We start from the raw sequence: 22,973 nt of genomic DNA on the forward strand, positions 1-22,973 counted from the left end.
CGCGTCTCCCCGCGCGCGGGTAGGAGGCGGAGCAAGCATGCCTTCTCCCACGCTCCAGGGCCCTCCGCCGCGCCGCTCGGGGGCGGTACCGCATTCACTGAATCGTCGTTCGCAGGAAACGATGGCCGACGCTGTCGATTCCTCAGCCAATCCCGGCACGTCTCGACCCATCCCTCTCTCTTACTGGATAAACTGAAGTGTAGCGAGGCGGATGTTGTCTTCTCTGGAGGGCCAAAACCGGCAAGATGGCGTCGGATGGCGGAGAGTTGGGGGGCTCGTTCGGCCACCACCTCCAAAGGGCTGTATGCGACACGCGGGCCAAGTATCGGGAGGGGCGACGGCCTCGTGCCGTCAAGGTAAGGTGATTTTAGTTTCATTCGCCATCCTCGGTAGTTTTATGTAAGCTCCAGGTTCACATGCCCAGCCTACGTAAATAAAGGGTTGAAAGGCTGCGATCATGTCCGTCACTCATGGGAGATGGGATAAAGAATTCTGATACTCGGGTACTAAAAATTCTCACGACCTGTTTGGTCAACTCCTAGACCATCAGCTCTGCGAAAACAGGGCTTAGTTTTAGTCATTGTATTTTCCGTGTTTACGGTAGTGCTTGGCGCATGGTAAGCACTCAGTGAACATTTGTTAACTCTTTCCGGGAACTTCTACCGAGCCAACTTCTAGAAAACATGTCAATTTGGGTAGTCTATTTTATTCTTTAGATAGAGGCCCTCACACGTAGGGCGAACTATTATGTATGCAGAGAGAGGGACAAGTTTTTTAATTTTGTTTCCTGCAGACCTATTGAACAGTGCTTTTTTTTTTTTCTTAAAACAGATTTGTTCCAGGTTTATGAAATATATTTAATGTGTCTGCATTTATTTTAGGTATATACAATTAATTTGGAATCTCGGTATTTATTAATACAAGGAGTTCCTGCAGTGGGAGCGATGAAGGAATTAGTTGAGCGATTTGCTTTATATGGTGCAATTGAGCAGTATAATGCTCTAGATGAATACCCAGCAGAAGACTTTACAGAAGTTTATCTTATTAAATTTCTGAATATACAAAGTTCAAGGTAATATGCAAATTAAGGAATGTCTTATCTCTTCCATTCCGATTGCTGTTATTTTGGCCCCAGGTTTCCTCTGTTCATACCAGAATTACCCAGTAACCCAATATAGTCCTGAATTACTCTTGTCTTCTCCAGTCTTTTTAAGTGTTAGCCTTACCAAAACACTGTTCCATCACGTAATTCCCATGCTTAATAGTTTTCTGTCATGTAGTGTGGTAGATTAAAAATTGGGTTTGGGGTAAGTTTTCAAGTACCACTGCTTACTAACATGATCTAGGACAAGTTTAACACCATTAAGCCTGTTTTTTCTATTCTGTAAAATCCGTATGATAAAAAGATCTACTTATTGAGGTTATGTGAAGATGAAATGAGATAATCCATTAAAGGGCTTAGCATAGTGCCTCCTGTTCAGAATGCAGTAAACATTAGCTGTTAAGGTTCTTATTGTTATGCACCAATGGGAACTGACTCCATCTAACAAACTGTTCCAGTAGGCTGAAATATGAAATGCCTTACCTATTTTTATGTTGACCCCTACTAATTTGCTGTAAGACCCTTCCTTTCCTGGCTATTATAATTCAAATTTTTGTCACAAATAGCACTTGTAGTCTGCCATAAAAACACTTGATTTTATGGGGTCATGTATTCTCAGGTTGCTCTTATATATAATCTCACTTCCCTAACCAACTTGCCAGCTCCTCATGGGTAGGGAAGCATATTTTCTAGAGTTCTTGCGTTTCCCACAGCACCTAGTACAGTAGGCCATGGAATTCAACATATGAATTTGAGTCCTAGCTCCACAAACCAATGTAAGCGTGACCAAGTTATAAATGTTCCTGGGCTTTATTTTCATCATAGGGTTGTTGTGAAGTGTTACTTCTACTGAAGCACTTAGGACACTGCCTGGTATGTGGTAAAATCTCTGTACATATTGTTATCCCTGGGCTCAGAAGAAATATTTATTGTAGTAATACCTGACCAGTCATAGATGTTTAATAAGTATTTATTGAATACCATCCACTCATTTTCTTATTACTTGTTATACAGTATTTCCTCAGTAATTATAAGTTTTACAATTACAATATTTTTATTAAGATTTAATATATGAATCTCACTATAGGAACGTATTGTGCTGAAAAAGCTAAATTGGGTATGAGCTAACTCTCAAGGGCCATTTAACACAGAGAAAATCTCTATTTCATGACCACAGATTGTGTACCTTAGGCTAACCAGGTGTATCCTAAGATTGTTAAGGGAGTCTGGATCACTTACCCCAAAACTTGTTAGCACAGTTGAAAAAGGGGAAGAAAGGCTCTAAGAGTACGCGCTAGATCATTGGGGTCAATACCATCCTACAAGCACAGCATCCTAATTCCCAAACCATAGGATATACATACACATAGCAAAAGCTGGACTTTAGTCTTTAGATCAATGCATTGTATGCTAGTCAAACTTTCATCCTAAGTAAATCTAAATTAATAGACTGTGCTATCATGTATTTCTGTTTAGGACAGCCAAGAGAAAAATGGATGAACAGAGTTTCTTTGGTGGATTGCTTCATGTGTGTTATGCTCCAGAATTTGAGACAGTTGAAGAAACTAGAAAAAAATTGCAAGAGAGGAAGGCTTATATAGCAAGAATTACTAAAAATAAAGGTATGGAAAGCCTCTTACTAAACACTTATGTGTCATTCATTCTGCTAGGTATATTGTCATGGAGCTCCCAGTCTAGTGGGAAGAGAGGCAAGTAAATGATCATAATATTCAGTAACTAAATTATAGGGTTCTGTGTAGCACTCTGCGTAATCTGGGCTGGGAAGGGATATGTTAGTTCATAGGAGACTTCCTACAGGATGAGAGAGGTGGCTGAGTTTTGAAGGATAAGTAGACATTACCCAGAAGGGGAGAGAAAGAGCTGGCAAGGTGGGCCATGTAGCATGTTGAAAGGCCTAGAGGAATAAATGAGCATTGTGCATTTTAAGGAACTGTGAATAGTACAGGATAATCACAATACAGGGGCTTCAGTAAGAGATAAGATTTAAAAAGACAGGAAGTGAATCGAAAGGGCCTTGTGTCTCATGCTAAGGAATTAAGGCTTTGACCCAAAAGCACTGAGAAACAATTAGGATTTGCAGACCAGTTACCCACTGTTAATCTAAAACTGCTAAAAGTGGAGAAGTTCCACTTTTGACCAGCAGCTGGCCAAGTGCCCCAAATGCCCAACTGAGTTTCCCTAGACACAAATTCCAAATGCCTGCAATGGAGTAATGGAATCTGGTACATGGATTGTAGGACTAGAGCAGTCAGAATCAGGTTAAGATAATCTGTGTAGTCTGAAATTTGGATAGTACTAGAGACTCAAATTATCAAATTTCCACTCTTTAGTTGAAAGACAAAGTCCGTGCCCATACAGTTGTTGAATATGATGAGTATATGGGTGATAGGGAAGGAGCATGTGCCAGCGGTGAAGAGAGAAATAAGGTGGGAAGACTCTTAGAAAATTTACCTGAAAATTTGGCAAGAGAGCTGTTGAGAGTCCTTGATCATTGTCAGACACTGAACTTTAAACTGTGGGATATGTAACTAGCTTCAGGCATACTTGTATGTGCGTGTGTGCCAAAGGAAATTACAATATATGGGCCCAGCATATTGCCTCCTTTAAAAATTAACACATACAAATTAAGCAGCATGTACATTCATAATAGAACACTGAAGCTGCAAAAAAAAAAAAAAAAGCAGCTTTCTATGTAATAACCTGGAAAAACTCTCCAAGATCTACAGTTAAGTGGAAAAACGCAAAAGTGCAGAGAAATGGTTATTATAGGAGAGAAGGAGGCAGGGGTAGGTGGAAGGAGGAAAAGTAATGCATACTGGACACACAAGCAAGAAAGTAAGAATAGTGATTACTATGGCGGGGTGAAACCAGGCATATGGAGAGCAAGGAGAGAATGAAGCTTGACACTAATATACCTTTTATCCTTTTTTGCTTTTAAACTGCATGAATATATTGTCTGCTCAAGAAATAAATTTTTCAGGATGCATTTATTAACATTTTAAAGTAATGTGTGTTATCAAATTACACATTTCTGAATGATGAAAACAAATCATTTCTGTTTCCCTTTCCCTCACCCTTTAAATTATAGTATATAAAGAGCCTTTCATGACAAAGAAGAAACTGGTTACAGAGCATAAAGACACAAGAGATTTTAGACAGGGCTTCCATTTGGAGAAATCTGGATTTTGTGCAGCTGCTTTGAATACTTCTGCTAAGAACTCAGATCCTTGTCTTCCTTATTCTTGTGAATTGCCTTTATGTTACTTCTCAAAATGTACGTGTTCGTCAAGAGAGCACGTGGATGGAGCATCAAGCTCCTCTCAGGTTGGTAGAATCCATGATGAAACAGTGGGGCGTTGCAACCACAGTGACTCTTTGCAGAAAATGCAGATGAAAACCTTAAAAAATCCAGTGGCCTTCTCTAGTGCACAGAAGGCTATTACTCCTTCAGAGGCAGTTGACAGATTTATGCCTAGGACAACACAACTGCAGGAGCGGAAAAGAAGAAGAGAAGATGATCGTAAACTTGGAACTTTTCTTGAAACAAGCACAAGCAGTAAAGAGGTTATGATTGGGCCTCTGCTACCAGACATACCTAAAGTTGATATGCATGATGACTCACTGAATACAACGGCAAATTTAATTCGGAATAAACTGAAAGAGGTAAGATCATTTTTAAAAAACTTGTAAGAGACAGTTTGGTTACAGGACTAATAAATGGAGAATTATTGGTGAAAACTATAGTATTGTCAATTTTTTTCATTTTTAGTTTTTTGATGTTTTCCTACAGGTTCTTTTGAATTAACGGAATTTTGCTAATAGAAATTTATTTGCTTTGATACCATTAATCATTGTCTTAAACAGTGAACAGAATATATTTTATATCACTCTAGATTTAAAATATAAAAGCAGTAGTTTCAGTCAGATCAATCTGTGAGAGCAGAGCCCAGGCCCTCCTTTTTTTAAAGCCCCCCAGATAGTTCCAATATGAGTCAAAGTAGAGAACCACTGTGTTAAAGGAAAATTATTACCATTTATTTCTCTTAAGATTAAAGTTATTACAAATTACATCAAATTCAAAATATTTATTTTCCTTCTTTGCTACAGATAGCCATAGAAGAAGGTAAGACTTTTAAAGATGAGGCCATAAGGTCTACATTTCAAATAACTTCTTAAATGGATTAGAACTAAATTGTGCTATTAGTAATTTTTTCATTATTTACATAATCATTTTCCACTTTCTAAGAGCACATAAAAGCAAGTTAACATTTACATTTGCTTTTGAAAGATACGTTATTGTGTGGCAAGACTTGAGAAATCAAACAGAGAGAAAAGTATTTAACTCCAAGGTTCGGAACATGATCTTCACAAATTGTACATGTGTTTCACAGTGTGATTAAGAGTGGCTTTATTTTATGTACATTTGTACATTTATGTACAAATTATTATCTGATTAAGGATAAGGGGTTGTTCTATAATAAAAATCCATGGACACAATTTCTATGCTTAAGCCTCTTTTAAATTTTTTAGTTTGTGATGGCACCCTTCCTTCTTCAAAACAACAGAACTGAGGCATAGATACAGATACATAGCTATCTCAGCCAGAGCTGACTGTATTTTCAAAAAAAAAAAAGTGTTGGGTCCAAATCCTAGGTATAGAAATAATAGAACAACAAAAAGAAATACTAAATACAATTTACTATGATTTCTAAAATTTTCTGTTTTTAGTAAAGACTGTCTGATTCTAACTTATTGTGTACTCTTTGTGATGATGTGTTTGATTAAATTTTCCCTAAGATATTGAGGATTATACCATTTTCTGATTATTTCTCCAAATTTTTCATTTTCTCCTCTCAAGCCTCGCTGTTTCTAAATGTATCAAACATTATCAGTGCCTGGGTATTTATCTGTATACATAAAATAACAAGCGACTTAAGATCTGTAAAGGAATGTTAAAGTAGAGCATATGTTTACTTCTCTCACCTCAGTTTTTTTCTTGTTAAATGGCTTTAGAAATTTTACTCCCATCAATGCTTAGACAGAAAACTTTGCTGTGTACCTAGGTCGTAGGCTGTACCTTGAACTTGGGCTAACTGCTTCAAACGTGACAGCAAGGCTTAAACTATTGAATATATATATCCTATCTCTTCTAATAGTTTATTTACTCTTATACTATAAAAATTAAGTTTTGATGGTTCTCCTTTTTAAACTAGGTGGTTTCATCTGTGCCAAAGCCTCCAGAGGACAAGCTGAAAGATGGGCATACAAGTCATCCATTAAAACAAAGAAGAAGAATATAAGATCGCCGGCAGCAAGTTAATATTTTCTAAGGAACCATTTTTTATTTATGGCCTGTCATTTTAATTCCCGAAGATATTTTACTGCTGGTATTTTTTAAATGCACTCCTTTTTGTAATTTTATTCAAGCTACTTGTCTAATGTAGTTTCCTCTCTTAAAATTAGTTTATCATGGACAAAATACATACCAGCCAACTGATTCCTTTAAAGAAACTTTTCCAGAAATGCCACCCAATGCGTTTGCTTACATCTTACTGGTTAGAACTAGGTCCTTGGCTGTTCCTAACTGAGAATGGCTGAGTCACAAGGTTGTTGGATAACTTAATAAATAAAATTAGTTTATCATTACCCATTATAGATTTTTTTGGCCTATACTTAATATTACAGAAACTATTCTTGTAACATCACCTCTCACATTGCAGTAAGTATATGTAACTTAATTAAAGCAAGTATAGAAACTTTACAATAAAAACAAAGATAGGCAACCAGGATCTGTTGTTGATTTTAATACAAGTCGAGTGATTCACATTCAAAAACTAGAAGTCAGGATGTGTGAATGCCAGAGCTTCAAAATCAAGACAAATCTGTGAAGTAAAAAAGTTAAACTATTAAAACAAAGCTGAAATTAGAAGCTTACATGCTTTAGTTAACTTTTAAGAAGAATTTACTGAATTTCTGATCTATGTCAGAAACATCAGTATTTGTAAGTACTACTACTTTTAGCACAGCCACTTTTTTTTTCTGTCAGTGCACATGATTGAAAATTAAGTATGGCCAGGCTATTTCCATATTTTTACTGATAAATAACTTGAGAAGGTGTCTGTTTTTGTGATTTCCCCGTAAGGGCCTCTGGCCTAATGGATTGAATTTGAACATATCAGTTAAGAAGGTTCATCTTCAATTATGACTTACTGATCTAAACTTGTTAGCATAGTAGTAGTGGTGGATAGGATTAAAAGAAGCTGCAGGCAAGGGGTTACATCCTAGTGGCTTGTCAGGTAATATGTATTTTTGCTGAACTCTCAGGTAAAAGAGATTAAAGACCTAAGCATAGGATTGGAAAAAGAAGTTGCTGTCTAGATTAGGCGTCTCAGACTTTAAGGTACTATGAACCTACGCCTCAGGGTCTTAAAATTCTGTTGGTGGTGGCCAGGGGCTGGTAGCTGGTGGGAATGGGGAGTAGATTAATAGGTATAGAGTTTCAGTTTTGTAAGCTGAAAAGTTCTAGAGAGTAGGTGCACACACTGTGAATGTGCTTAACACTACTGAAGCGAATACTTAAAATTGGTTAGAATGGTAAGTTTTACATTAGGTGTATTTTTCCACAATTAAATTCTCTGACAGCCTTAAAGGGAAGAGCTACTAAGTGGGTTCTGTGTTCTTGAAGGGATTCCTGATCTGTGCTGTGACTGTGTGGAGGTCAGCACTCCCCATCTCCACCAACGTACCTATTTGACCATTGATGAGAGAGAGAGAAACTTTTATTGTGTCAGACATCAAAAAAAAAAGATTCTGATTCAGTTGGTTTGGGGTGAGACCAAGATTCTGCAGTTCTTAAGTTCCTAGGTGGTACGATTGCTGGTGCACAGACTACACTGAGTAGCAGGACTCTAGGTAACCGGGCCACAGATGAACTCTGGGAGTGGCTGGAACTGTTGGTGCTCCATCTGAACCCAACTGGTAACTCGAGTCCAGTCCATTCTACAGTGTTTCACCCATCGGTCTCTCCAAACAAGAAGTCTGCCTTTCACACACTGCTTTTTGCCACACACTTAACAGTTAAAAGTGTGGGAATGTACAGTGGCACAAGTTAAGAGAGACAAGCTGATGTTAAAGAGAGATGGCTAAGGATAGCTTAACATTATGTAAGCCCGTTCACCAAATCATCTAAATAACTACAGAGAAGAAAAAATTTCAAAAAAAAAAAAAGTTTATATATCATGTTTGCAAAGCACCGTTAAAGGAATTAAAGGAAATATTAGTCAAATCAATTATTAGGCTGCCTCTTCTAGCTCAGAAAACTTGTCAAAATCATACATGAATAACCTTTATGACCACAAAGTATTATTAGATATGTGTCCAAAAATTTTAAAACTTTATTCTCATTGACAATATTTGGGTTGAAAGAGATCAAGTTTTCTCCCAGCAATTTATGGCTGGTACTTGCTGAATCTACTCTTTATTCACCATTCTATCCATTAAGCCAGCCAAATATACCCTGGTTTTCTTTGGGAGGATATTGTTAACATACAAGAAATCAGGAATTGTGTATAGCTGAAGTAACAAACAAATGTGTGTTGAATATAATTAAATAGTCACTACTGTCTTGGGTGCCAACACACCATAAAGGGCTCAGCCAGGATGGGGCTGTTGGCACTGTACCTTTGCTTCTGGTAAACATTGTCCAAACACCTCCAACAAAAGTCTGTCTTCTTTCACTGCTTTTTCAAAGTCTGCGAAAGATATCTTGCCATCGTTGTCATAATCCTAGGAGGAAGGTTGATTTCTTGATAAATGAGTTTTTAATATCACATGAAAAATGCCTAGAATAAAAGGTTTTACCAAGTAAAACAGTTCACACTTCTGTAGGTACTACTTATATAAATGAAAATGTATGTAAGGAGGCCACTTACTTTATTCCTGTTAGTCGAATAGGCATACCTGGTATTATGAACTGGATGTATTCCCCTAGGTCCAAATTTATATATGAAAGTTCTAATCCCCGGTGTGACAATTTTAGAGATGGGGCCTTTGGGAGATAATTAGGTTTAGATGAAGTCATGTGAGTGGGGCCATCATGATATATTACTGTCCTTGTAAGTAGAGAAAGAGAGTACAGCTCTCTTTCTCTGAGATGTGAGGACATGTTGAGGAGGTGGCTGTCTGCAAGCCAGGAAGAGAGCCCTCACTAGGGTAGCGAATCAGCTGGCACCTTGATCCTGGACTTCCTGGTCTCCAGAACCATGAAAAATAAATTTCTGTTGTTTAAGTCACTCGGTCTATGGTAATTTGTTATAGCAGCCCAAGCAGACTAAGATGAGTTGCTCTATATAAAATGGAGCCTTGTTCCTAAAGGACTTATACACTAGGCAAATAAGACAAAAATGTTAGAGGAAATCCTATTACATTGCTACTTTTGTGATAAGTGCCATAGGGCAAAGGTTCTCAAGCTTAATTTTTAGTAGAATTCGTTCCTCAAAGGATGTCTTACTTCAAAAGATAAAAGCGAATCTGCTCAGTTAAGGAGCAAGGCACTGGGAGTGAGAGCATTAACAGTTCAAGATGGACTAGAGTCATGAGAAGTAGCTTTGTAGGCCACTGCTAGGCCTTTAAGGATGGTAAGGGTCTAGCTAGGTGAAGAGTTATGGGGATGAAATGCAGAATAATGGCCCGACCTGAATTATGGCAGTAAGCAGGAGTGTAAGTCTGGAAGAAGACAGACCTGCCTGGAGTGAAGCATTTGTGACAAGAACTATGGATGATTAAGTAAATCATGGGGTGGGGAGCATGTGTATAGATTATAAATGCTTAATTGAATTTGGATATAATTTGATGAGTCCTTGTTTTTTCACTTTTGGGCATAACTAAATCAGGGTTGCTGAAAGTCTAGAGAAAGTTTGAATAATTGTCAGAAAAAGTTCATAACATTTCCTTTCGAATAAGAAAGGGGTGGGTTTGGCACTGAAAAACATACTTGTCTCTCAAGAAGTCTATCCTCAGCCCTAGCAGGGGTGAACGAGAATACTTCTAATGGAAGAGGACACTCTGGGGTCTGTGTTAGCTGAATTTGAGACTCGCAGTCCTCATCATTTGTTTCTTTCTTAAACTACAGAGTAATGTAGGTGAGCTAGACCCAGGCTGCCTTAGGGTCACAATCCTTCACTGGTATCCAGTTCAGGGTCATAGTAAGAGGAGAGAAATCACTATGTCCATAATAGAGAGGTATTATTGGTTTCACTGACAAATGAATTCTGCATCCCATTTTCTAGTGTGGTCACGAGTAAACATTTCTGTACTTCAGCTTTCTCATCTGCAAAATAGAGATAATAATTTCTACTCCATAGGGTTGTTGTGAGGATAAAATGAGTTTATATATTAAAGTTCTGTGAAGGGTCTGGCATATAGTAAGCACCCTATATGGAACAACTATTTTTATTATGTTATGAATTATGTTACATGAATTGGAGGGTTAAGGTCATGAAGACAGACTGGAATAGCATCCAATTTTACACGAATTGTATCTATCGCCTCCCCCGAATTAATAAGGTTTTACTGATACAAAAATATTTTTAAATAAACATTCATTTTTATATAGTAATTCATTTAATCACCCAGCTATTCCATAAATATTTACTAATCATGTACTATCAGCAGGCACAATGTGAGACAATGGATAGAGCAGAGAATAAACTCCTGTGCTCATAAAGGTCACATTCATTATGGAGGGAAGTAAATCATTTCTTCATCTTAAACTTTATCCAACATCCATTTGATTGGATATAATTATGTTTTTTCATTCTTACCATTTTCTTCAGTGTTAAATCTACCAACTCTTTTATTCCTTCATCAGTCTCTTCAGATGACTGTTGGTATAGACTGTTCTTCAACATGTCAAATATTTCCTCTCGAGAAATATAACCATCGCCGTTCAAATAATAAACTTCAAAACAGACTTTTTGAAGTATAAAAAGTTTAAAGATTTGGATAAGAACAGTTAAAATGTCATTAGTCTTCTTAGTTATTTCAATATATAATAATAGAAAAAAACAATTTATACAACCTATAATTGTTGATCTATATAGTAGAGAGAACTTAAAATAAAACACCCTTTATTACATTTCTTTCCAGAAGATTAAACACCCCTTGGAATGTGAAAAGAAAGACATAATTTCTGGAATTTAAAATTGAGGGTTTAAAAATATTATGAAGTCGCAATAAAGAAGATAAATATTTTTAAACTTTTGATTATACAATACATATATACACAAACATGTATATATGTATGTGTGTGTATATCTCAGTATTATGATTCTCTTCCTACGTAGAGTACAAAAACTAAGTACATACTTCACTATATCACTGACAAATAACATTTTTTAGTCTATTTGGGTAGTGAGTCTGTCATTTCCTTGAGACCTGCCTGTATACGCTATCCAAAATAATCAATCTCTCCCTGGAGTGTCTTCCATCTCACAGGGTAAGCACTACCACAGTTCATTCATTCATCCCACAAATGACTTACTCAGGTCCTGGGAATATAGCAGTGAAAGAGCTCTTGTGGATTTTGTAATCCAGCTAAATGTTAGCAAAAGCAATAGGACTATGTATAAAACTCCAGAGTATCAGATTAGCTATATCTTTTTGTTGAGTTTCTCCGATCTGTAGCATACATATGAGTTTGCAACACAACCCTACTTGAAGTAGTATTTTCCCCAAATTAATGTATCTTGAAAAGTATATTAAATATTTTTAGGAAGTGAGATTAGAGGAAAAATTTTTCAAGTGTGATGCTATACAATCACATATAGCTACTATCAATGCCAACCATTTTTACCAGGTATTAGTATTACCACAAGAATTTACATCCAAGAAACGTAGTTTTTCACTTTTCAGTGAGACTTTTGTGTAAGAACACCACAAAAAGCTTAAGTGGCAACTATATTTAAATGTCATGTGTGAAAAATTAGACTGGAAAAGAGACATTAAGAAACAAACCACAAAAACAAAGGAACAAAAAAGTGTAAATGTCAGAGAAAGTTGGTGATTTTTTAAAATGTTGCTATTATTTTTTAAAATGTGTGTTTAATTTAGGAAACTTCTTTTCTCAAATCCAAATACAAGAGGGAGAACAAGAAGGAATAAAAATTTGCTTACTTACTCAGAACTCTGCAATCTTCTCTTAAGCAAATTTGAAGCAATTTGTTTCCTTGAAAACTGATATTTAAAATTGCTCCTATTCTCTTTCCAGGATTCCTCACCCCAAATCCTGGCACCAGAGGTGTAAAGCACAGGAAATGTACATCACGCCAATGGTAGAAGTGAGGCGAGGCCAGAGTTATTTCCAGGCAAATTGTGAACTGGGAATTTTTTTTTTTTTTTGAATTCTGAACATCTCTATTCTGTAGGAAGCCCCCTTTATGATCCTCCTCCCTTTGGGCTTTCATTGCCCTCAGCCTTTTCACTTTTCACTCATCTACACTAACTCTAACACTAGAGCACTGGTGTCTAGTAGTTAATGCATGTTTTACCTCATTTGGTGTCAATTGCTCACATTTTCTTCGATGAAAAGACAAGATATGGCCCTAATGTGACCTATGCATTGTCCCCATATCAAGGATCCTTTCCTACTGAGACCAGAGGCAGCCTCAGAATCTCAGCCTTATCAGCTGATCGGAGTTGGCATAAGCCCTAACCCTTAGTTTCTACTCTTAGCCTGGGCCTTAAGTCCAAGTCTCATCTTGGTGGCATTTGTGCATTACAGAACCAGAGAATGAAGAATGAAGTGTTTGGGGATCCTGGGACCAGGGGCTCTTCTGTGAAATAGGACACCCCTTTCATCCATTTATCTTTTTACTCTGTCATGAAGCATTTTTGCAAGGTTGCTATAGAGAACACTAATTTTATGTATTTTTAAAATATTTAAATATTTACTAAATACAAAATTGACAATATATATTACTAAGCCAGTAATTACATATAGAAATCTTACACTTCAGCTTTTCTTCAAAAGTCCCTCGAAGAAACACTGATAATCCTTTAACCCACTCTTTTACATTTATACAATTATCATTATCTTCATCAAATGCAAAAAATACTGAAAAAAAGAACATTAAGTGTATTATAATTTGCAGGTATTTTATAATTCAAGAGTATGTATGTATGAATAGATTTTTTAAATTTTCCTCTCAAATTGAGAGGAAAAAAAGGATTTTGGCACAATATTTCTCAAAAGGGTCAGAATTGCTGGAAACATGTTTCCTCTAAATTTTTACAGAAAGAAAATGGTCATTCTCCATGATGAATGATAAGCTTCATTTGTGACATTTTGTACAGTTACTATGAGCCAAGAAGTTCAACAGTGGAGCCAATCAATGTGATAATTTTTATTCTAAAAAGAATGGCTAAATTCTGATCTAAAGAGTTTGTACAATACCTAAATTACTAAATATATTTTTTAAAATTACCAATGAAATTTTAGTGTTATCCTATTATTGACTTTTTTGGGGGTGATGAATATATTATTTTGATTATAGCTCTGGTTTCAAGGGTGTACATATATATATCAAAACTTACAAAATTGAACCCTAAAAATATGTTAGTGAAAAATGACTGGATCAGGTTAAATAACTTCCTATTTTTAAAAAAAATTATCTTTTAGTTGATTTTTTTCAGTATAAAGAGTAATTATCACTTTTGGTACTGATACATTCTTCAATTTTGAGGAAAAAGAAGTCATTTAGTAATAATTTACATGTCCATAGCATATGAATCTGAAGACATCATGATTAAAAACCAATGCTTATCTTTAAAAAAAAAAAAAATACTGAGCGGGGAGGTAGATTGGGTAAAGAGGGTCAAATATGTGGTGACAGAAAGAAATCTAACTATGGGAACATACTGTAAATATATATGTGCCTCACTGCTAAAGTGTACAGCTAAAACTTATTGGATTTCATTAACCAATGTCACCATAAAAAAATTAATTAATGAATTTAAAAAATACTGCTTATTTAGTTCACTATTGGTTATCTCTCAAAGTGGTATCAGTTATAAAATAAAAAAAAAAATCCTGAGCAAGTTTATATTAAAAACTATCCTCACAATCAAATCAACTACTGTTTTATATTGGCAGTGCTACCGGAATTATGTCTTAGTTTGGCATTAAAAACTTTAAAGTCTTGAAAATCACATGATATCACTTATATGTGGGCTATAAACCTGAAAGCAACAAAGGAACAGGACAAACAAACAGAGACTCATGAACATGGACTATAGACTAGTGGTTACCAGAGGGTGGGAGAGAAGAGGGGAGGTAGACGGGGTAAAGAGGGTCAAATATATGGGGGTGGGAGAGGTCAAAGTGGGTATAGGGGATCAAATATATGGTAGCTGAAGGAAACTGGACTTTGGGTGGTAAACACACACTAGAATATACAGATGTCAAATTATGATGTGCACCTGAAAATTATATAATTGTATTAACCAATGTTACCCCGATAAACTTAATTTAAAAAAATAAAAATAAAAAAATTTAAAGTCTTTAATAAAAACTGTATAATATTTGCCATATATTAATATAAAAAATGTCATGTTTATATATCTGCCATCTCGGCTTGGCCCATTTCAGGCTCTTATGACCTCTTACCCCTATTCATTAGCATATCATCAGTCATTCCAAATAAGTTGTGCAGGATCGCTCGAAATGTGTTACGATCTAGTCCAGCGTTATCAAGTCTTACATCAGCTCTTTCCAGCAAGCTGTGAAAAAGTCTTATGAGACACTCCACTTCAACTTTTTTGACTGTGAAATGAAAACATAAATAAATAGAACTTAGTTTTAATCATTGAGTTCTCCAATCTAATTAAAAGTTTTTTTTTTTTCCTATGATGCTAGATGCCCTAGTGAGTTTTTAAGAGTATGACATGAACTTGTTACTTAAGAATTTATACAATTAAGATGGGTCTCACTCGGAAGTCTCATAAGACAGTATATAAACAATAAATTATGTAATATAACATTCACCACTATAGACATATGAAGAGAAATCAGTATGGGAAAGTATTTTCATGGAGGTAGACTTTGAACTAGGTCTTGAAGGCTGCATAGTATTTATATGGGAAGGAATGTGTTGGGGGTGGTAAAGATGAGAATTCCAGGGAGAGAGAACAGCATGAATTAAAGCAAAGTGGTAGAATGGAGGTTGAGGCTGAACATGCCTTATTGGGAGCCAGCAGTGGAAAGAAGTGAAAAATAAGATTGAAGAAGATGGGCTGATGGTAGAGGGCCTTGGATGCCTGGTCAGAGGATCAACATTTATTTAACTGGAACAGTGTTTCTCATGGTGTCATCTTTGCGCCAACTATATGAGAATCAACTCCCTCTACATTGCTTGTTAAATATGCAAATTGTCAGGCCTTGCCGCAAACCTACTAAGTCAGAATTGCAAACAGTGGATCCAGGAATTAGCTTCTAGACAAGAGCTTGGTTGACTCTTCCGTGCCTTAATGGTTGAGAAGTGGTTTAGGAAAAGTCATCTGACACAGTCATATTGAAGGGGAAAACTGGAAGCACAGAAGCCAGGCTTAGAGTGATGGGGCTAGGAAGGTGGATATGAGGTCTGGGAGTGGGGAGGGAGCCGGAGATACTGCAAAATAATAATCAGTAGCACTTGGTGACTGATTTTCAAACTTAAACTTTTTAATACTCACATACCTGGATCTCACTCTAGACTTAGTAAACTAATGGTAGTTGTAAGAAGTGCACAGGTGATTCTAATGCATCATCATGACTGAGAACTAAGGATTAGACTTGGCGAGTTGGGGGTCCTAGACTTAAGCATTTGGGTTCTACTTCCATTTCTGAGAGACTAAATAGCTGAGAGACAGACAAGTCAAATAGCATCTTTATGCTTCAGAATCCTCACCTATAAAAATTGGGTATTGTCCTAGATATCTCTGAGATTCCCTAAATGACTAAAAGTCTGATTCTACGAATCAAAGATTGAGAGAACTAAAAGAGGAGGGAAAGCTGGTTACGATTTTTCTTCTTCTCTTCCTTCTCCTCTGTGTGTGTGTGTGTGTGCGTGCGCGCGCGTGCATGTGTGTGTGAGTAGGGGGAGAAAGTTATTTTAGGTCCTGTCTTTGAGATGATTTCAGGTGACTCAACTGAAATTAATGACAACACATGGCAAATATATAGTTCATAACAATATGGTTTCCATTGTGGTCAGAATGACTTGATTCTTAGGGCAATGATTGACAACTCTAAAGAATTGTCTGTTTTATGAAATGAATTAAGATTCTCAGGCTTCACACTAATATAAATCCTGAAATATGACGTAAAGGTCTTTTTTATCTATCCAGTAAGCATTTAAGTGCCTCCCATGAACTAGGCAATGAATACACCGTGTTTCCTGCTCTCAAGATTGCTACACTTTGGTCAAGAGATAAAGTATGTGCAATAAAGTATTAACAAACACTATGATTGATGATGGTTGGCAGTGACACAAAGGAAGGAATAACCAATTAGGGACAGGTGGTAAGAGATTAAGAAGGGTACCAAGGAAGAGGTGTCACTTAAGACCAGCCAAAGGAGTAGGCGTTAGCCAGAGAAGGCAGCTTGAAGGCATGGAAGCATGTTCTGAGAGCTGTAGATGGTTTAGTCTGGCTAGGTGACAGAATTGTTTGACTCTACAGACAATGGGGAGCTTGCTGAAAAATTTTGGCAAGTTAAAAGGACTGGATTTGCATTTAAGGAAGATCTCTTTGGCAATAGATCCTTGAAAGTACCTTATAAATTCTTACATCTGGTAAATCCAGATGTAACAGGTTATATTTTCCCAAAGACCATTTAAACAATCTACCCCACTCCATATGCTCTTTTACAGCATAACTTTGACACTCCTGCCTTAAAAAATGAGATCTATGTCTCTTTCACTTGAAACTAGGGAGATTTTTGTGTTGGTTTCATTTCAATCATATAGTAGAATTGAGGTGATGTGACTTTTTTTTTAATAGAATACAAATAAGTTTATTGTACAAATTTAAAACCCGCACAAAAATTTCTTTCATTTCCCCCCACTCCTATTAAAATGTCCTGACCAAATGGTATCAAAACACTATAAATAACACTAAATCCTTTAAAGACAAATATTCTTGGCAGCTCCAGCCTATCCATTATTTTCAGATTCAACAAACGCAATGGCATGCCTCACAAGTACCAAATGTACTTCTTTGAAACCAGGAACTGATTAAACAACATGGATGACATCATCTCATTAATCTCTTCTGGTATTTACCAGAGGATAATCAGGATAATCAGGGACCTGAGGATTTGGTGTTTCATTCCCTTGAGTATTAGCTGAATTTGGTGTTCCTTGGCCAGGCATTTTATTTGTGGTCATTATTGTCTGTTCCAGTTTTAGCTTTTTTGTCAGCGAAAGTGCCACACATTTTAGATATTATATCAGAATCTGTTTTTGCATACTGGATTCACACCGTTTTACCATAAAATGGAAACCCTTGTAACTGTCTCAAGGCATTTGTGGATGAGCCCAGTTCTTTAAATATAATAAAGGCTTGCCTCCTCATCTTCGTGGTCTTGAAAGCCACAATTCCTACCATGTGGCCAAAGGGAGAAAATAGAACATATAGGGGACCTCTTCAATTTTTTTTGTCATTCATGTTGTTGATATATACTGTATAATTTGGTCTGATACCCATGTTTTGAGTTAAACTGAGGTGATGAGGTGATATAACTTTCAAGCTTAAGTCATAGAAAAGGATACAGCTTCTCTGAGATAAAAACTTAGAAATACATTTCTTTTTTGGAATATGAAGAAAAAGGAAGCTCAGATGTGGACACAGTGTATGGGGTGTACAGTATACTAATATTTCTTGAAAGTAGACCTGCTCAACTCTGATGGAGAATTATTACTTGAGTGAAAATGTTAGCACTAATCATAGTGTGAAAACAGATCCCTGAAAAGAGCAAGGTTTGAAGAATCAGAAGCTGCTCCAAGTCAAATATTGACAGGTCATCCAACAAAGCAATCAAAGATTTTAGGCACAATTTTTAGCAGGTAAATTTTTCTGAGTTTATTCATGTGGCTCAATTTCATTATATCTAATGATGATATAATGTTCTTACACACGTGGTCAAAGAACTACTGCGAATATTTGAGAAATGCGAGTAGTGAGAATGACGTTGAGATGCCAGAGGTTGACTCATGTTATCAAACTTTTTAGTTTGGAATAACTTTAGATTTACAAAAGAGATGCATGCAATGATAGCAGAATTCCCATAAACTCTTCAGTGTTAACATCTTGTGTAACCGTGCTACATTTGTCAAAACTAATACACTAACACTGGCACATTGTCATCCACTAAATTACAGATTTTACCGGTTTTTCCACTTCTTTTTTCGGTGGTTGTTCTAGGATCCATTTGGTTGCCACATCTCTAATCTATGAATAAGTTTTCAGTCTTTCCTTGCTTTTCATGACCTTGACAGTTATTTTGCAGAATGTTCCTTAATTTAGCTTTGTATGTTTTTATTGTGACTTGACTATGGTTACGTGTTTTGGGGGAGAATGCCAGAGATAAAGTGCTATTTTTGTCATCACACATCAGAGTACACATCTTAACATATCACGGCTAATAACCTCTACTTGGTTAAGCTGGTGTACAGGTTTCTCCGCTGTAGTTACTATTTTCCTTTTCCACAATCTATTCTTTAGAAACTGGTCTCTTAAGGAAAAGAGACGCTCCACTTCTTGGGAAGGGTTATCTATCCTATTATTTGGAATTTTCTCTGTAAGAAAGATTTTTTCTTTTCCATTTATTTATTCAATTATTTATGTCCAAATGGAGTCACAGATATTTAGTTTATACCAATACTGTAACTCTGTTCTCAAATTGTTCCAGTGTTGGCCACTGGTAGTTCTCAAGTTGGTTCCTGTATCTCTCTCACGTATCCCCATCCTTTTGCTTTCTCAGCACTTCCTTGCTTTCTGGCACTACTTGCCAGGCTCGTCTTGTATTATCCTTGTGAGATAACAGAAAAAATATGTATTGGTATCTGCCCCCTGTTCCTAGTACAGAGCTCCTAAAATCCTTGCAATTTCCTAAGTGATGTAAGCACTAGCAGATTCTCTTTTCTCTCTGGTCTTTGACCCAAGTTCTGGACATTGAGCTCCTAAATTCTCAAATTTCCTGGGTGACAGTCATGTCTTTTGTTCTGAGGTGGCTGTTGGTAGCTCCTGGATGAGGCCTGATCACCTGAAAGACCAAGCCCTGATTAAAAACCCAGAACTTTCAGCCCCACCCACCATTCTTGAGAGGGGCTAGAAATTGAGTTAACAATCTATTATGCCTATATGATGAAATCTCCATAGAAACCCCAAAGTAAGAATTTGGGGAAAGTTGGTCACAGGGATGGGGAGCACGACATAGGGAATGTAGTCAGTAGTACTGTAATGGCTATGTGTAGAGCCAGATGCGTGATAGAGGAATTGGGATCATTTCATAGACTATATAAATGTCTTCTGTACTGTGTACCTAAAACTAAAAAAAATTATAAATTCATAGGGAAAAAAAGTTTGGTGAGCTTCTGGGTTGGCGACCATAAAGATGCTGGGAACATGACAGAGAACATGGACACTCGCATCTCTCCCCACATACCTCGCCCTATGCATCTCTTCCATTTGGCTGTTCCTAATCATATCCTTTTGTAATCAATTGGTCATCTATTAAGTAAACTGTTTCCTTGAGTTCTGTTAGCCACTGTAGTGAATTAATTGAACCCAAGGAAGTGGTCCTGGAAACCTCAGATTTATAGCCAGTTGGTCAGAACCTGTGGCACAGGTAACCACCCAGACTTGTGATTGGCCTCTGAAGTGGGTGGCAATCCTGTAGCACTTAATGCTTAACCTGTGTTCTCATTCTATCTCCAGGTAGTGTCAGAATTGAGTAAAATTGTAGGACACTCAGCTGGTGTCAGGGAATTGTTTACTGAGGAAAACCTCCATACAAATGGTGAAAATGCCAGAAGTGTGAGTGTGGTAGTAGTGTCAGAGTAAAATAAACACAGCAGTGCAAGTTTTTCCTTTACACTCTGTACAGCTACTTCATCAATTTTTTTTTTTTTTTAATTAGAGTACCACTTTGAAACCACGGTCTAGGTACTGGATGTGACTTTTGCTGCTGGTGTTGATGTTTCTAGGCCCTCTCAGCTGGGGAATAAGTATATATACGAACCTATGTATGCCTACATATTGGCACATTACGTCTCACAAAGAAAGTAAAACCGAATATTAGACTAGGCCCTTAGGTGGTCCTGGGCTAAGTGCCAGAAGAGATGATCAATTGTATTAAAAACTCATGAACACTTAGGGAACAGGGGCTCATGAATTCACAAGGGCAAATCATACTGGATTTAACTTATTTCCTCCTCTGGCAGGAATGGATTAGAGAAATGCTGTCCACATGTATTTCAACTTTAACACATCTGATAAAAATCTTATTCTTATGTTAGTATCCACTCAGTATCAAGTACTGCCCAGAGCACAATAGTAGGCTCTCTAATGTCTGCTAAATAATCATCAACCACTTGCAAATTGGAGAGGTTAAGGAATATGCTGGATGAGTCAGGTTTCAAATTAACATCCAGATGCCAAAATGATCGTTTTAATCGAACAAATGAAAAATTTAGGACGTTTTTATATTCTTCACTTAGCTTTAAAAAAGTTAATAGGTGTGAAAAAGGCTGAGTCAATTCTCAATTGAGGTTAGGCTGACAGATTGAAGTTCACCTGGAAAAGACAATTTTGGCCAGGAATCCTCAAACTTTAGTGTTTAAGAATACATGGAGTGAACAGTCTGGATGCTCAGCCCTACTTTGAGATTCTGATGGAGATACTCCTACCACACGATGAGTAAGTACAAAGCCAGGATCAACTATAGAATTTGTGGGCCCAAATGCAGAAAAATGTAGTTCACCTGTTCAAAAAATTAAAATCAGTGTTAGCAGAGCATTAAACGAAGCATGTGGCCCTATGAGAACATTAGGTTACAAACCCATGAAACCATTTATTACACCCTGAAGTAATTTGTCGACCTTCCTTACTCCATTAAAGGGCTATTGTTTGGATAGGGAATAAGATTTGTGTGACTCATAAACAGGGCAGCCCTGTTTAACAGAACTTCCTGATGATGGAAACGTTATGTATCTGTGCTAACCAATTTGGTAGCTACCACCTTACATGCAGTTACTGAGCCCAAGGAAGGGGTCCTGGAAACCTGATTTATATCCAGTTGGTCAGAACCTGAGTAGCTCATGTGATTAAAATTGGGTTTTAAATTCTACTTAATTCACATTCAAATCGCCATATGTAGCTATTGGTTACCATATTAGACAATGAAGCTCTAGAGAGCAGTATGAAGATCTATACGTGGAAGTTATACTAGCCTTAGAATATAAGGCATTCTAGAACTGGGGAAAAATGGAAACAGCTGCTTGGTAATGTAATGAATTTTCTTTCGTGAGGTCACTGGAGGAAGCCAGCTGAAGACCTAACTCATGCAGTGATGGCAGTTTGGACTGGAAGAATCCATATGGCACATGAGGGCTTAGCAAATTATGAGGGCTCCCTCCTAAACTCTAAAGCAAAGCCCAGGAAAAAACAATCCCAACTTTCAGCCACATGGGACAATTAGAACTTTGTACACCAAGAGAGTAAGACAGTCCCTTCCTGAGAAGAGAAAGCCAAGGTACCATTAGCTGTTAAGCCATCCCACTCAAACTATTAAGAACCAAATTCTAGTCATGAAAGGACCAGTATCTATTCTGGTCTCAAATGGAAGGACCCAAGAACTAAGCTGGATCCAAAAAATTTTCTTTGTGCACTAACTAGGAGACAACACTATATAGAATGACTATAAGGGTCTACAATGCTTATTAGTAGAAATAATTCGAGAAATAAAGATTATTTGAGTTTGGGTTCTGGCAACGGACTATCTGTTCTAGCTCTGCCTCTACCAGAAAAGTCTACTGTGTAATTTTCAACAAACAACTTAATCTAAGACTTGGTTTCCTCATCTGAAAATGTGGAAATATCACCTACATCACTGGGTTTGTTCTTAAAGATGATGAACATAAAACATTTAGCAGTGTCTTGCCAATGAACAGCTCGATAAAGATCAGCTGTTAGTAATCTGAGTGTAAAACAGTAATCTGGTTTACTGGTGAATAACTATGTTTAGGCATTCAGGGCCTGAATTATGGATGATAATTTAAGTGTCAAAAGCTTTGGGGAGAAAAAGAAATGTTTCGTTCCTTTTTTCAAACAAGTATCTCTTTTATAGAAACCTATAAGGGATATGGGTCTGATCGAGTATTACATATTCATACCTACAGGCTATTTCAGAGAATTGTTTTCAAATAACAAATTATAGTATTAAACACTCATATGGGAGCAGACATTGCTAAGAATAATTTCATTAGGATGGGGAGAGGAGTTATATTTTTTTAAAGTATGCAAAATTTCCTTTTGAATGTTATAGAACGCTGGCTGTTAAGAAAGCAGCAAATGACAGTGGAATTGGAAAACAGACTTTAGAAGTGCTTGAGGAGCTTAGATCATTTAAAATCCAACTGGAATAAGAGAAAACAGAATCAAACCTACAATGAGGTTCTTAGACAAGGTGGTGCCTATTCCAATGAGGGAGGTCACTCAAGGAAAAATGGAAGTGCCCAACAATGAGGCCATAAAAATGACTGAAATAAAAGTAACTCCTTTAAATTCTAAAAACAAATTCACAGAATTATCAGTC

General features: G+C 36.8%; 2 protein-coding genes and 1 pseudogene across 3 annotated transcripts; 1 reads left to right on the top strand and 2 right to left on the bottom strand.

Annotated features, from left to right (window-relative positions):
- Window positions 1-93: 93 nt before the first annotated feature.
- RBM48 (RNA binding motif protein 48) lies at window positions 94-6,776 on the top strand. 2 transcript variants are annotated; one of them, XM_006911894.3, is made up of 5 exons: window positions 94-356; window positions 882-1,072; window positions 2,579-2,724; window positions 4,212-4,786; window positions 6,337-6,776. In XM_006911894.3, exons 1-5 carry the CDS (start codon window positions 246-248, stop codon window positions 6,421-6,423), a joined length of 1,110 nt encoding a protein of 369 aa, XP_006911956.1. In that variant the 5' UTR covers window positions 94-245; the 3' UTR covers window positions 6,424-6,776. The 2 variants fall into 2 exon arrangements, with proteins under 2 accessions (XP_006911956.1, XP_015444884.1); XM_015589398.2 differs by lacking the exon at window positions 882-1,072 and having other exon boundaries at window positions 96-356.
- A 130-nt stretch (window positions 6,777-6,906) lies between these two features.
- Window positions 6,907-17,014, bottom strand: LOC102879748 (EF-hand calcium-binding domain-containing protein 1-like). The gene is made up of 6 exons (XM_025046807.1): window positions 17,005-17,014; window positions 14,787-14,942; window positions 13,131-13,235; window positions 10,945-11,093; window positions 8,804-8,908; window positions 6,907-7,005 (listed from the first exon to the last, which is right to left on the bottom strand). The coding sequence occupies exons 1-6, from the start codon at window positions 17,012-17,014 to the stop codon at window positions 6,958-6,960; spliced, it is 573 nt and encodes a 190-aa protein (XP_024902575.1). The 3' UTR covers window positions 6,907-6,957.
- Window positions 17,015-17,123: 109 nt separating this feature from the next.
- Window positions 17,124-17,863, bottom strand: LOC107195677 (annotated as a pseudogene).
- Between the last annotated feature and the right edge of the window lie 5,110 nt (window positions 17,864-22,973).

This window comes from Pteropus alecto, unplaced genomic scaffold (genome assembly GCF_000325575.1).
Source record: "Pteropus alecto unplaced genomic scaffold, ASM32557v1 scaffold21, whole genome shotgun sequence".
Taxonomy (NCBI): Eukaryota; Metazoa; Chordata; class Mammalia; order Chiroptera; family Pteropodidae; genus Pteropus; species Pteropus alecto.